The sequence below is a fragment of the Ictalurus furcatus genome, chromosome 6 (assembly GCF_023375685.1).
Source record: "Ictalurus furcatus strain D&B chromosome 6, Billie_1.0, whole genome shotgun sequence".
NCBI classification, from domain to species: domain Eukaryota; kingdom Metazoa; phylum Chordata; class Actinopteri; order Siluriformes; family Ictaluridae; genus Ictalurus; species Ictalurus furcatus.
In genome coordinates this window covers 22,238,677-22,251,912 of record NC_071260.1, presented here as the reverse complement: position 1 = coordinate 22,251,912, position 13,236 = coordinate 22,238,677, and the positions used below count along the sequence as shown (strand labels likewise).

Below are 13,236 nucleotides of genomic sequence, written 5' to 3'. Positions count from 1 at the left end.
CATCATCTTCCTCATTATTTCTGGAATTTCTTTCAGTTTTTGCATAGTGTGTTACTAGGTAAGACCTTTTAACCAACTTCATGCTGTTGAAAAAGTTCTATTTAAGTGTTGATTTGATTGAACAGGGTTTGCAGTAATCAGGTGTGGTTGTGTCTAGTCTAGCTGAACCCCATTATAAATGCAGTTTCATAGATTTGGGGAATTAGTAACTATGGGGGCAAATACATTTTCACACAGGCTCAGTTGGTATTGGATAACTTTTTTTGCTTCAATAAATAACATAATTTAATAACTGTAGTTTGTTTTTAGGTTGCCTTTGTTTTATCTTAGATTTTATTTTAATTTCTGAAACTATTTAGTAGGAGATATACACAAAAACAGAAGAAATCAGCACATTCTTTTTCACATCACTGTATCACCTAACTATTAAACGTGGGACATTAAATTAAATTAAATTCTGTGAATGCAGAAATCCTTCAGAGAAATGCTCAATGAACAGATCAAACCCCTTCACATGCATCACTAAATTCATCACAGTGAAGTCTAATAACACTAGCACCTTGTTCTTATCTCTTCACAGCACATAGTTCATCTTCCCACGAAGCACTGAACTAAGATAACACTACTGTTCTGGAGGACTTTGACTCCAGGAATGACATCACTTTGTTCCCATCAGCCAATTCGGACGTAGCCTTTATTTGCCCTTGCTTTCACTACACAAGCTGTAGTGTAGTTTCTAAGGTGACGGACACCATTGTTTGTTCTACAAGTAACAACTCTCACTGCCTATTGGCCAACTCGGAACTAGAGAACTTAACACCCGGTGGTTAGTCTATAGAGACATGCAAGTTAACCTTGAGTCAGTCAACAACTTCTACACCATAAAGCCTCACTGTCTGAACTCACGGTCATGTTCATGAAAAAAACTTTGAGATATACTTGCTTTATGACATGGTGCATTATCATGCTGGAAGTAGCCATGAGAAGATGGTTAAATTGTGGCCTGAAGGAATGCATATGGTCAGGAGCAATAACCAAACAGGATGTGGCATACAAGTGACGATTGATTGGCATTAACAGGCCCAAACTGTGCCATGAACCGTTCCCCATACCATTACACCACCTTCACCAGCCTGGAGTGTTTACACAAGGCAGATTGGGTCCATGGATTAAAGCTGTTGGTGACAAATTCTGACCCTACCATCTGTGTGCCTCAGCACAAATCGAGATTCATCAGACCAGGCTATTCTGGCACGTATCTGCATGATTTTATACATTGCACTGCTGCCACATGATTAGCTAATTAGATAAACCATGAATGAGTAGGTGTACAGGTGGTGGTGATTATGTCGAACAGGATGGAAGCTATTGAATAAAAAGTATTTCAGACATTTGACCTTGACCCTCAATTACAATGATAAATTCCATATAAATCCTACAAACATTCAACCATTTGTTCTTGAGAAATTGCACTGAGAATCTGGGATTGACACAGAGACAGGCTGAGGCACGAACAACCCGAATGCATAATAAACATTCATAAGAATAAAAACATGATTATTTAGTCAATGGACAAAAATATATAATATAATATAATATAATATGATGCTATATAATTTAATATGATTAACCCTGCAATAGTAATTCACAGTCAAAGCTGTCAGGGCAGTAATCCTAATTTATTGTCATTGTGGAATTTGCATCATAACCCAGTTGCAGAGATGTTTTAACTAAAAACAAAATTACAGCCGTTAAGTTGCTAAATAGTTGAGATTGGTATGTTCCTGTGCATTTAAACAATGTGCCAGCACCGACTCATGCTGTGCTGCTAGGTGTTCAGGAATCAGGTATATTTAATGGTGCCATTTGCAAATTCCACCCTTGGGACCAGTAGAAGCAAGCATGATGGAGTAAGTGAGATTTGTGTATAAGCTTAGAACTACCACTTTAAACAAGGTCAAGACATGTTCTTCCCTCAGGAAAGCTGGTAAATCTCTCAATATAAATACACACTACGGTAAGGATTATTGAGACAAGGAAAAAGACAGACACTCCTTTGGGAGAGGGTGGCTTGAGTTTTTTCCGTAAAAGACTGCGTGTGTTCTCAACCACTAGACAGAAAACACACATTGAAAGAGCAAATATTTGACAAAAGCGAAACATAAATATTAAAAGGCAGAGAAAATTGCAACAAGTTGGCATCCCCCACAGACAATCAGGAATAAATATACCATCTAAATTCAGTGTGAACGAGTGATTTTGATAAGGAGAGCTGTAGGACATGGCAGATGAAATGCATCAGAGAGCCAAGTCACTGTGGTCAAACTTAGTAAAGCCAGAAAACATTCCTTAGAACCACAAAACAAGGAATGTTACATGTACGGCTCTTTACTTCCCGTGCACCACTGTGAGAGGCTGACTGCTACTATGAGTGGCCCTGTGGTCCAGGTTACCTGAAAGAGCATCTGACCGTACTACCTCAGTGTGTGTTTCTGTTTGTTTCACTGTCTGGGTCTGGCATATAGAGGTAACATAAACCCAACTTACCCAGAGTAAAGTCAAATTGATTTATAAAGCACATTTAAAGACAACAGCAGTTGATCCCAAAGTGCTATACAAAACATTCAAATTCATGACAGTAAATAAACATTATAAAGTGAAAACAAGTACTGAAGAAGGAAATCACTGCAATTGATATTTGTGATAAGCTTTGGTTTAAAATGCAAAAAATATCATTACAAATGCTGTAGTTGACATTTAATAGCAAATACCACAGTAAAAATCATGGATGTATTTTCTAACAAGAGAGTATTTCCATGATGTGAGTGTTCCACAATACAGAGCATCAATTTAATGTAATTCAGAGTCCATGGGCTTTGTCCAACCCATGAGGATCAAGCTATGGTCAGACATCATTATCATCCAACAAAGACACAAGAAATTATTTTTTCTCAACCCAGGTAACCCTTAAGCTGTCTGACTGATAAAAAAGAAGGGATTTTCTTCTCTGTAGACTGAAACACATACACTTGCATCCATTTTATTAGAAACACCTGCAAAATTCATGTAGTTATCTAATCAGCCAATCATGTGGAAGCAGCGCAATGTATTAAAATCGTGCAGATATATGTCAAGCGTTTCGGGTAATGTTCACATCTCACATCAGATTGAAGAAAAAGTGTGATCTCTGTGACTTTGACTCTGGTACGGCTGTTGCCAATGGGGCTGGTTTGAATATTTCAGAAACTGCTAATCTCCTGGCAATTTCCCACACAACGGTCTCTAGAATTAACACAGAATGGTGCAAAAAACCAAACAAAAAAACTGAGTGAGCATCAGTTCTGTGGGTGGAAACGCCTTGTTGATAAGAGAGGAGGAAAATGGCCAAACTGGTTCAAGATGTCAGGAAGGATAGTAATTCCTTAGTAACAACCATGGTGAGCAGAAAAGCATATCAGCATGCATAAAACATCTAACCTTGGGGTGGATGAGGTATAACAGCAGAAGGCCACATCAGGTTCCACTCCGGTCAACCAAGAACAAGAATTTGAGGCCATCATGGGCAGCTTCAGTACATACAAATTTCTGTAAAGCTGCTTTGTGAAAATGTATGTTAATAAAAGCGCTATGCAAATTATTTTAAAAAAATGAACTGAATCATTGATATTTACATGATAAAAACTCATTCATGAATCAAAAATGAACCACTCTTAGTCTTACAAACCAGACCCTCTAGCTTTGCTAGAGAGTCTTGTATACATATCATCAATAAGTGTAGTCATAAATATGGCTCAAAGTATGTGGACACTTGACAATCACACTCGTGCTTTTTGAACATCCCATTCCAGAGTTAGTCAAACCCTTGCCATTATAATAACCTCCACTCTTCTGGGAAGGCTTTCTTTAATGCTAATTGTGTTGTGGTGGTCAATTGTCCTACTGAAAAAGGGCACATGGAAGTGCGTATGTGCAGACATCTGGACGAACCATTCCAGAAAGTCACTCTGATGCACAAGGGGAAAAGGTCGTTTTAATACACCAGCATTAAATGTAGATTTGTCCCATTCATTTAAAAACTAATAGTGTGCTATGTAAATCACCTACAAAATTCCAGAAACAGTCATTGGTTTCCATTTTTTATTTGTTCCTCTCTGAAGCAAAAGAACCCTGTCATTAGTGATAACTTGGCTATACACAGTTAAATAGTATTCAAACCAACAGCTCTGTTTTCAGACTCAGTTGACCAGGAGGGAGGAGACAGTGGTGGGAATGGAAAAAGCTGCCACAGAGAAAGCGAACCAGAAAAACTAGGCCTCTGGGATGGCTTGGTTTTCATTCACTGTTTAATATTTCACCAAATGGTCTGTGCTACAACAGTTATATTGCATTGTGTTTTAGATCAGAATGAGATCTACAAAACCTGCTGCTAACCATATACAGTATTAATCAGACATCCTGCCACACTACACAAATACAAACGAATTTCAATATAAAACATGCATTACATCTCATTTCATTTACATAAATCCTTTAGACTGCCTTCTGACTTATACATGATGGAGACCAGTCAAGTAAAACACTTTTGTCCAGGACCCTGAGATCCTCCTCCTATTGTATGCCTGAATTTCTATATATTTGTTTTGATTTAGCATGTCAGCATTCTAGATCATAAGAGCTGCAAAAATGTCCATCGACCTGAAAACATCAAAGAAAAAGGGGAATTTCATTCTCTCTTATCTGGTGATAAGTGAGCATTTGAGAAATCTTTCATGTCCTGTTGCATGTAGATACTGCTGAGAAACACTGCAGGAGCTAAACATACACACAGCTGAATCAACAGTGAGCTGGCTTCTTAGTGAAGACTTCGCTGGTTTGGCAACATTATGTTTAACACATGGCATATGTACATAATATACAAGAGATCTGAATGAATTTAAAAGAACTGAGAAAAGGTTTCGATCGTAACAGCAAAAGCACAGTCATGTACAGCAAGCCTAGAAAAAGCTGAATTACGTGTGTTTGATAGACCAGTGACTAATGTATTATTTGGGAAGAAAATGAGAAATGTTTACTATTATTACAGACAATAATTACACCCAATGACTTGTAATGAAATGCAAATAATTAAAGTTTTAAAAGACACCTGTCTTAACAAAAGTCTGGTTATAACAGCAAGCAATAATTTAAGCAAGTAAATCATTTGTCCAAAGAGTAGATGCACTTCAGAGGACAATTGTATTTGACTATGCTGAAAGCACTGGCATTCACACAAACCTTCATATCTTTTCTTGCTCCTGTTTCACTGAATACATTTTCATATGACTTCTGGAGTTAAAAATAAATAAATAACTAAAAACAACCTCTTCATCAACACTCAATAGATTTTATTTTACAATGAGAAGTCGCAGAATTCCGAGTCATTAAGGGCAATACCAATTTTAGTTTGTATTTTATATTTAAATATTTAAGTTCAGGTCAATAACAGACAATTTTAAGTGTCAACAATCACGTTCATTAAAGAGCACAGACACTGATTGCTCTAATGCTTAACAGGGTTTTACAGTTAAACCAATGCTGTTCACTGGTTAACCTCAAAAGCCAGAGTTACTTCAAATGACATTCACATATCCATGTGCATGAGCATTAAACTAAGAGAGACATGACTTTAGACCTCTATCCTGAGATCTCTTACTGCACAAGATGAAAAAAGGTTTGCAGCATAGTCACAACACTGGCAATAAAGTCATTCTGTGCCGTATAAGGAATGAAAAACAGAGTAAGCAAGCACCGTTCAGGATAATACAGCATTTAGTGGAACCATAGTCCTAGTAGCCAAAGTGTTTCAGTGTTTGCTCTCGTAACTGAATCAGAAAGAAGTGAAAATAAAGGACAGAGGGGCTAAAAGCAGATAAGGAGTAAGTGTGCTTGGGCATGACACTCCTACGCACAGCATTAATTACTGTTCAGTAACTGGGAAGCAGGGAGAGACACTCCCTGAAGATTACAGCATAACAAGCTACACGGAATTCACCTTAAGAGAATCAGTCACATCTTTTTACTGTCAGCAAGACCTCCGAGAGAATTCAAGGAGCCTGAGGTCTGATACAGCACATCTAAGGTAGGTAAACCTGAAAATACAGGTGCATCTAAAAAAAAAAAAATTGAATATTGTGGAAAAGTTCATTTTTTTCTGTAATTTAATTCAAAAAGTGGAACTTTCATATATTCTAGATTCATTACACGTAAAGTGAAACATATCAAGGCTTTTTTGTTATAATCTTGATTATTGCGGCTTACAGCTCATGGAAATTAAAAATCTAGTGTCTCAAAATATTAGAATAAAGAATTTATTATACAGAAATGTCGACCTGAGAAGAGCTCTAATCAGTTAATTAACTTAAAACACCTGCAAAGGTTTCCTGAGCCTTTAATCTCTCGGTCTGGTTCAGTACACACAACCACAATCATGGGGAAGATGAAAGTAAATGTTGCATTTCATTTGGAATCAAGGTCTCAGAGTCTGGAGAAAGCGTGGACAGGCACAGAATCCAAGTTGCCTGAAGTCCAGTGTGAAGTTTCCACAGTCAGTGATGAGTTGGGGTGTCATGTCACCTGCTGGTGTTGGTCCACTGTGTTTTCTCAAGTCGAGAGTCAATGCAGCATCTACCAGGAGATTTTAGAGCACTTCATGCTTCCACCTGCTGACAAGCTTTATGGAGATGCTGATTTTCTTTTCCAGCAGGACTCGGCACCTGCCCACAGTGCCAAAACTTCTAGTAACTGGTTTTCTGACCATGGTATTACTGTGCTTGATTGGCCAGCAAACTAACCTGACCTGAGCCCCATAGAGAATCTATGAGAGACACCAGACCCAACAATACAGACGAGCTGAAGGCCGCTATCAAAGCAACCTGGGCTTCCAGAACACCTCAGCAGTGCCACAGGCTGATTTCCTCCATGCCACGCCGCACTAATGCAGTAATTTGTGCAAAAGGAGCTCTGACCAAGTATTGAGTGCATAAATTAACATACTTTTCAGAATGTCGACATTTTTATATTATAAATTCTTTATTCTAATATTTTGAGATACTGGATTTTTGATTTCGATGAGCTGTAAGCCGTAATCATCAAGAAAACAAACAAAAAAAAGCCTTGAAATATTTCACTTTGTGTGTAATGAATCTAGACTATATGAAAGTTCCACTTTCATAGATATGGCAATTGAGGGTATTTAAGAGATCAACAGCAATCCCCTGGCACATAATGAAAGCACCCCCAATCATTTTTGTTGGCATAGTGGGTGCAGAAGTGTTGATTTTAACAGGATGTAGAACGTAGACCTGCAGAAGGCCACAAGCAGAAATTAATCTGGCAGGAGGCTTCGAATTTAAATGTCAAAGTCATGTTTGGATGTGAACTTTCCAAAGCAAGTTTTGGCCATGGAGTAGAAAGTACACAAATCTCTTATTACATGACCTTCCTAGTAGATTTGTGTCATAGATTCCCCCCCCCCCCCCCCCCATAACGATTTACCTTTTAAAGAATCCATATTAATGATAACCCATAAAAATGACCTAACTGATTTATGCATAAAGTCACAATGGCTTACAGCAATGCCTGGAACTCCTGCGTAGCTCCCAGCTCCGCCAAGCTGCTACTGAATTAGATCTGCTCCTAACCAATTCCAACAGTGTGTATATACAACAAACAAAGAGCTGTAAGACACACACACACACACACACAAAGATGCACACAGACGGACAGACACACAAGGACGCACACACCAGGGATCCTCACATACCTGTGGGTCTACTCACAGTCACACATATGCTAGTGTGCATGTGCTTAAGCAAACCTTTTAAAAGTGATTAAATAAAGATGATGAAGTCAGAGAATGCTCTAGTGTCTCTGTGCTCTGAAGATGCTTTAGGCAGGATGACGGCTAAGGTCCAAGGCAAAAGAGCAATCTTTCCATGAATCTAATAAAATCTCCTTACAGCACAGTGCCTCAATCCAATAAGCAATATATACTCTGCTAATGTACCATTATACTAAGGTCAAAGCTTTTCCTGTAATTTCTTCTAATCATGAATAGTCCCCTTTAATTCACTTCACGTTAGCCGTCAGTATCACAGCCATGACAGGAAAAGAACATGGTTGGAATCAATATATATTCAATTCAACCAATGTGCTCTGTTAACCCTGATTATAAGAGACACAGCAAACACAGCAGCCTGAGTGTGCATGCATCTTTTATTATGATTACTACGTGAAACACACAGTAAGCAGACTGGGCAAGAGAGTCTATATGGCCAAACCTGACCATCACCTACGTGGGACTTCCATAAACTGTTACCACAAAGTTGCAAATACACAGTTATTGTAGCTATTGTACGCTGTAGCATTACAATTTCCCTTCAGTGGAACTAGGGGGTCGCAAACCTGTTCCAGCATCACAATGCCCCTGTAAAAAAAAATAATAATAAAAAAATAAGCCGAGGTGTATAAAGATATGATTTGCTGATGTTGGGGTGGAAGAATTCAAGTGACCTGCACAGATCCTTTAGGATGAACTGGAACGCCGACTTCGCACTAGGCTTTCTTGTCTGACCTGACCTACAGATTTCTCCAGAACAAAGCAAGGTATATATAGTTTTTATCTTAACACCTTCAAGAGAAACGAAAGAGACTCTAGTGATGGAGTGACTTTTTACAGCTATTATATAAGTGAGAACAGGAACTAATGTGTTTTGCAGATGTTCCACAGCAAAAAAAAATAACTACAACAGATACAAGGTGTTGATCTTTAATTAATAAAAAATGTAACAACTTTCAAACTGCTGTTGTACAAGATGAATAGAACTCTTTAGAATGACAGTTACAGGGAAATAATCAACTTCACATCACACCACCACCCTGTCTGTGATTATTTTTCCTGTAACAGCATGACCAGTCTTTTATTTTTTGTTTAATTCATTACATATTAATCTGCAATCTGCATTGCACCAGATGGTGGATTAGGGTGTCCTGGCTGTAGGCTTATTTGGAAAACAATGACATTCAACAGACGGTCCTGCACATTTTTCATGGGTAGCATGTTACTCTAAGTCTTCAGACCTCTGTGACATGTATGCTATTTGATTACCTTACTCTTTTCCTGTCATGCTCCTAACCTCTTCTGAAGGAGGACAGAGAGAGAGACAGAGAGAAGACCAGGACAATAACATGGCAATGTTTATGTTACAGAGTTTGCTGAACAGACTAGCATACATGTCTAAAATGTACAGCTTTTACATGAGAAATGATCACAATGTTAAATGTTCCTCCTTGGCATTATTTAGCCTCACACTCTCTGATCTCACATTAAATCAGAAACTCCCAAGAGGAAGACCATAATATCGCATCACATCACATTGTAGTAAGGAAACTGACACCCTTTGCCAAAGCACTTCAAAGCAACTGCAGGCCAGAGCCTGCAATAGGCCCGATGAACGATGCGAAAGAAAAAGAGCAGAGACAGGATAGAGAATGGAAATGGAATGGGATGTGATGTGATGGTTAGATCTACAGCCAGGGATAAAATCGAGGGCCTCATGCTCCAGATGGTTCCAGTAACAAAAACGCATAATCTATGATTTAACCTGTCCGTCTTCAGGCAGAAGCTTTCCTCAGTGCGATGTCAGACATGGACACCGGTTTGTTATGACTAGTCGGAAAACAAACACAGAGCCAGCTCCTGAGGACCTGCAAAATTACAGACTTTTATAGTGCTATAATTAGTATTGTGTTGAAACCAGTGTAAGCAAATATTCAGCCAGTCATGGAGAATGCTGAGTCAGTCAGGTCAGAACAGAGATGCACAACTCTAGGTCTGGTTTCTGTTTTAGTCATACAGATGTAGAACCACACACAAAAAAAAAAAACGTTGTGTGTATTAACAGGCACTGGAACTAGAGGATGTCTGGGAAGACCAGACAAACCTTGTTCTCATTAGCGATGAGTTCACTGCTGACATGTTAAAGCTTGAAATATTCTGGCTGAGATAAGCACTACTGAAAGCAAACAGAGGCATAGTGAACTACAATATTATACTCATCGCAGGTTTTCATACAAATTCCTCAGAGCTGGAACCTGGCTCTTAATTGTTATTATTAAATAAACTTCCTTAATGTGACCCAGCATGTTTAAATCGCTTGTGTGTGTGTGTGTGTGTGAGAATGTGTTACGGTTAAAAGGAACTATATAAATGCAGACCATTTACTATTTCTCCACTTTATAGCTCGAACACACAGAATAACTCCGAGCTCTGACTTCCGAGGTAAGTCGAATGCATCATTACTATCAGCATTACTATTTAGTCCAACACTAGGTTTAACTCATGCACAGAAAACTGGCCTTATTGGTCAGACTGCCAAGATAAATATTGATTCCTGGCTTTAGATCTATGCTCAGAAAATTAGCTTCAGGTTGTTCATGTAAATGTTCTAAATAGACACCTTAAATTTCAAACAACCACCTGCATGATGTCCCATCAAAACGAGATTTCAAGAAAGTATGTGACAGATTCCCAAAACCAATCATCTATTTTACATGCACTGGACGTACCGGTCTCCTTTTTGCTCCCCTTCCCGCCGTCTCTGTTCATTTTTAACACTGCTTTAAACATTGCGTGACCCTGTGAACAAAAAAAACAACTGTGAGTTCAGGATTCACTTCAATAATATCTACATAGGACTCAAAGATGATGACACTCATGCATTCCTTTCAGATTATTCCTCATGGGATAAATTTGTGGGATATTTCCTACAGACACGCAGAATCTAGGAAAGAATGCTCCAATATTTAGATAGGACCGCTTCATGCCGCCGCCTTGTTATGCCGGAAAACAAGCTGTCAGATTCTCTACATTCCACATGTAATTGATGCTGTATGGACGAACTTGAGCGTTGTCATGATAACATTAACATTTCTGCACAATATGCCTGCTCTTTCTTAGAAAGAGCTCAAGAGACTCATTCACAGGAGCAAACCCTTTAGAAAACGTGAATTAATTAAGTAAGCCTGTCTGACAGGTTGCGCTCCATCTGGGCAACAGGTCTAATCGGGGTCATCAAGGTAAAGTGTGGCCTGAAGTGTAGGGTTACATGCACTCGAAATCCCACACAGGTCTACTGCTAGTGAGTCACACAAATAAAAGACAATTTACTGCATTTAAATAGTTATAATTTCTGAATTTGGACAAAAGCAAGGTTTCATTTCTAACGAGGTGCGGGTTAGATAGATGTCGCACCGTGACATCAGGCACAAGCGCAGGCTTATTTCATTCTCAAAATCACCTCTAAAGAAATACGTTTATGGTAGCGTAACATCAGAACAGTTCAACTGATGTGGAATGGGGAAAGACCAAGTAACACATCTCTCACATCTGTGTCCCAAACACAGCAGGAACCAGCCAGCACACGGCAGGAGGTCTAAGGCTTACTGAACTGCAGACATAATAAAAGCACTGCTAATGGTGCTCAGAAACAAATGACTTTAAAGTTGTAAATTGATTAAAGCAGCATTTCCCAATCCTAGAACAAACATATACTGTAAAACATCCATGTATCCATTTTCTATACCGCTTATCCTACACACGGTCGCAGGGAGTCTGGAGCCTATACCGGGGGCACCATGGACGGGGTGTCAATCCATCACAGGGTACAACCGCACACACATTCACACACTGTGGACAATTTGGAAATGACAATCAGCCTACACTGCACGTCTTTGGACTGGAGGAAGAAACCGGAGTACCTGGAGGAAACTCCCGAAGCACAGAGAAAACGTGCAAACTCCACGCACACATAGCAGAGGCAGGATTCGAACCCCCAACCCCAGAGGTGCGAGGCAAACATGCTTAGCACTATGCCGCATCATTCATTTAAATGATGCTCTCAGGCAAACTTCATATGCTCATCACAGGTACATTTGATAAGAGTAACTTGCGTGCGTGTGGACTCAGTTATACTACCTACACACTTACAATACCTACTGCCATGCTCAATGTCACTCTGTTCACTCCTCACACTGATATCAGTTAGAACTGACGACACTGCATGTGGCCATGAGCAAACTTTCAAACCACATACCTGAACATTTTTTTTTTGCTTGTTTTTGTCATTGCAGATTTGATCCATGCAAGTCACGTCAACTGGAAAATTCAGCCAACATGTCATTTAAAAAATGGTGTAGTGGACCTTGTTTACACCAACAACACAGTGCACACGAGGCTGCACCTCACCCCATCACAGCTACTTGGACTACATTCAGATTTTAGGTTTATTCTAGCATAAAGACCACTGCTCAGACGAGAACTTGACCTGAGGGGGCCATCTCAGCATTTCAGGACTGTGACAAGAATATGAGCATGGAGTAGGGATGAGCAAAAAATATATAGGCATATGGCATACATGACATATGACAAAAAATGTATATGTATTTCTATGATACATATGTATCACGATATTTAGGAACTCTTTAAGAACTCTCAGAAAAACAACACCGTTGCATTTAAAATAAAATAAATAAATAAAAACTGTTCAAAGATACTTTATTTAATATCTACAAAAATATTTTATTTTAAATTTACAAACAAATAAATAAGTATTTAACACTGAAAAGGGGAGGGGAGGGGTTATTTACAATTTTAACATTTTGCAGCTTTAGAGATTAAGTAAAATTTTAACCACCAAATTAGCTGCTACCAGTCACTTTGTAATTAGTTATTTTTCTAAAAATCCTCTTAAATATTTTTTTAAAAGATCTCATGGTATTTCAGAAAAGCTTACTGTCACATAGTTTATCACAGTAGCGATATATTATAATATCAGCCAGCCCTAGCATGGAGGCAGTTACCAATGGTCACTCCACCAGTCAACACCATCAACTGGATACATCAGCAAGTACTGTGGCGCCAGGCCGGTAGCCGGCGCACAGGAGACAAAGATCGTTCCTCACGCGATTGCCGCAGTGGCACAGAAGAGACAGTTCCGCTTCAGCGCCACCAAATGTTTTGGACGGCCAGAGAGCACGTGGCGGCGGGGCGGGGCCGCCGACACACCCACGGCTCGTGAATGGCGCACCGTGCAGAAGAATTCCACCATCCAGCAAGCGAGGGGAAAGTATAAAAGGGCGATATTCCACTCACAGAGAGAGAGAAGTATCTCCGAGCATGTGCGCAAATCTCTGGCGTGT

At 39.2% G+C, this 13,236-nt stretch overlaps 1 protein-coding gene across 3 annotated transcripts in view; it reads right to left on the bottom strand.

The window, feature by feature from the left end:
- tanc1b (tetratricopeptide repeat, ankyrin repeat and coiled-coil containing 1b) overlaps window positions 1-13,236 on the bottom strand; it is a 157,591-nt gene that overhangs the window by 126,405 nt on the left and 17,950 nt on the right. For all 3 annotated transcript variants that reach the window (XM_053627140.1, XM_053627141.1, XM_053627142.1), the window contains exon 2: window positions 10,606-10,675. In XM_053627140.1, coding sequence (XP_053483115.1) covers window positions 10,606-10,666 — 61 coding nt within the window. In that variant the 5' untranslated portion in view covers window positions 10,667-10,675. The remainder of the gene's footprint in view (window positions 1-10,605; window positions 10,676-13,236) is intronic.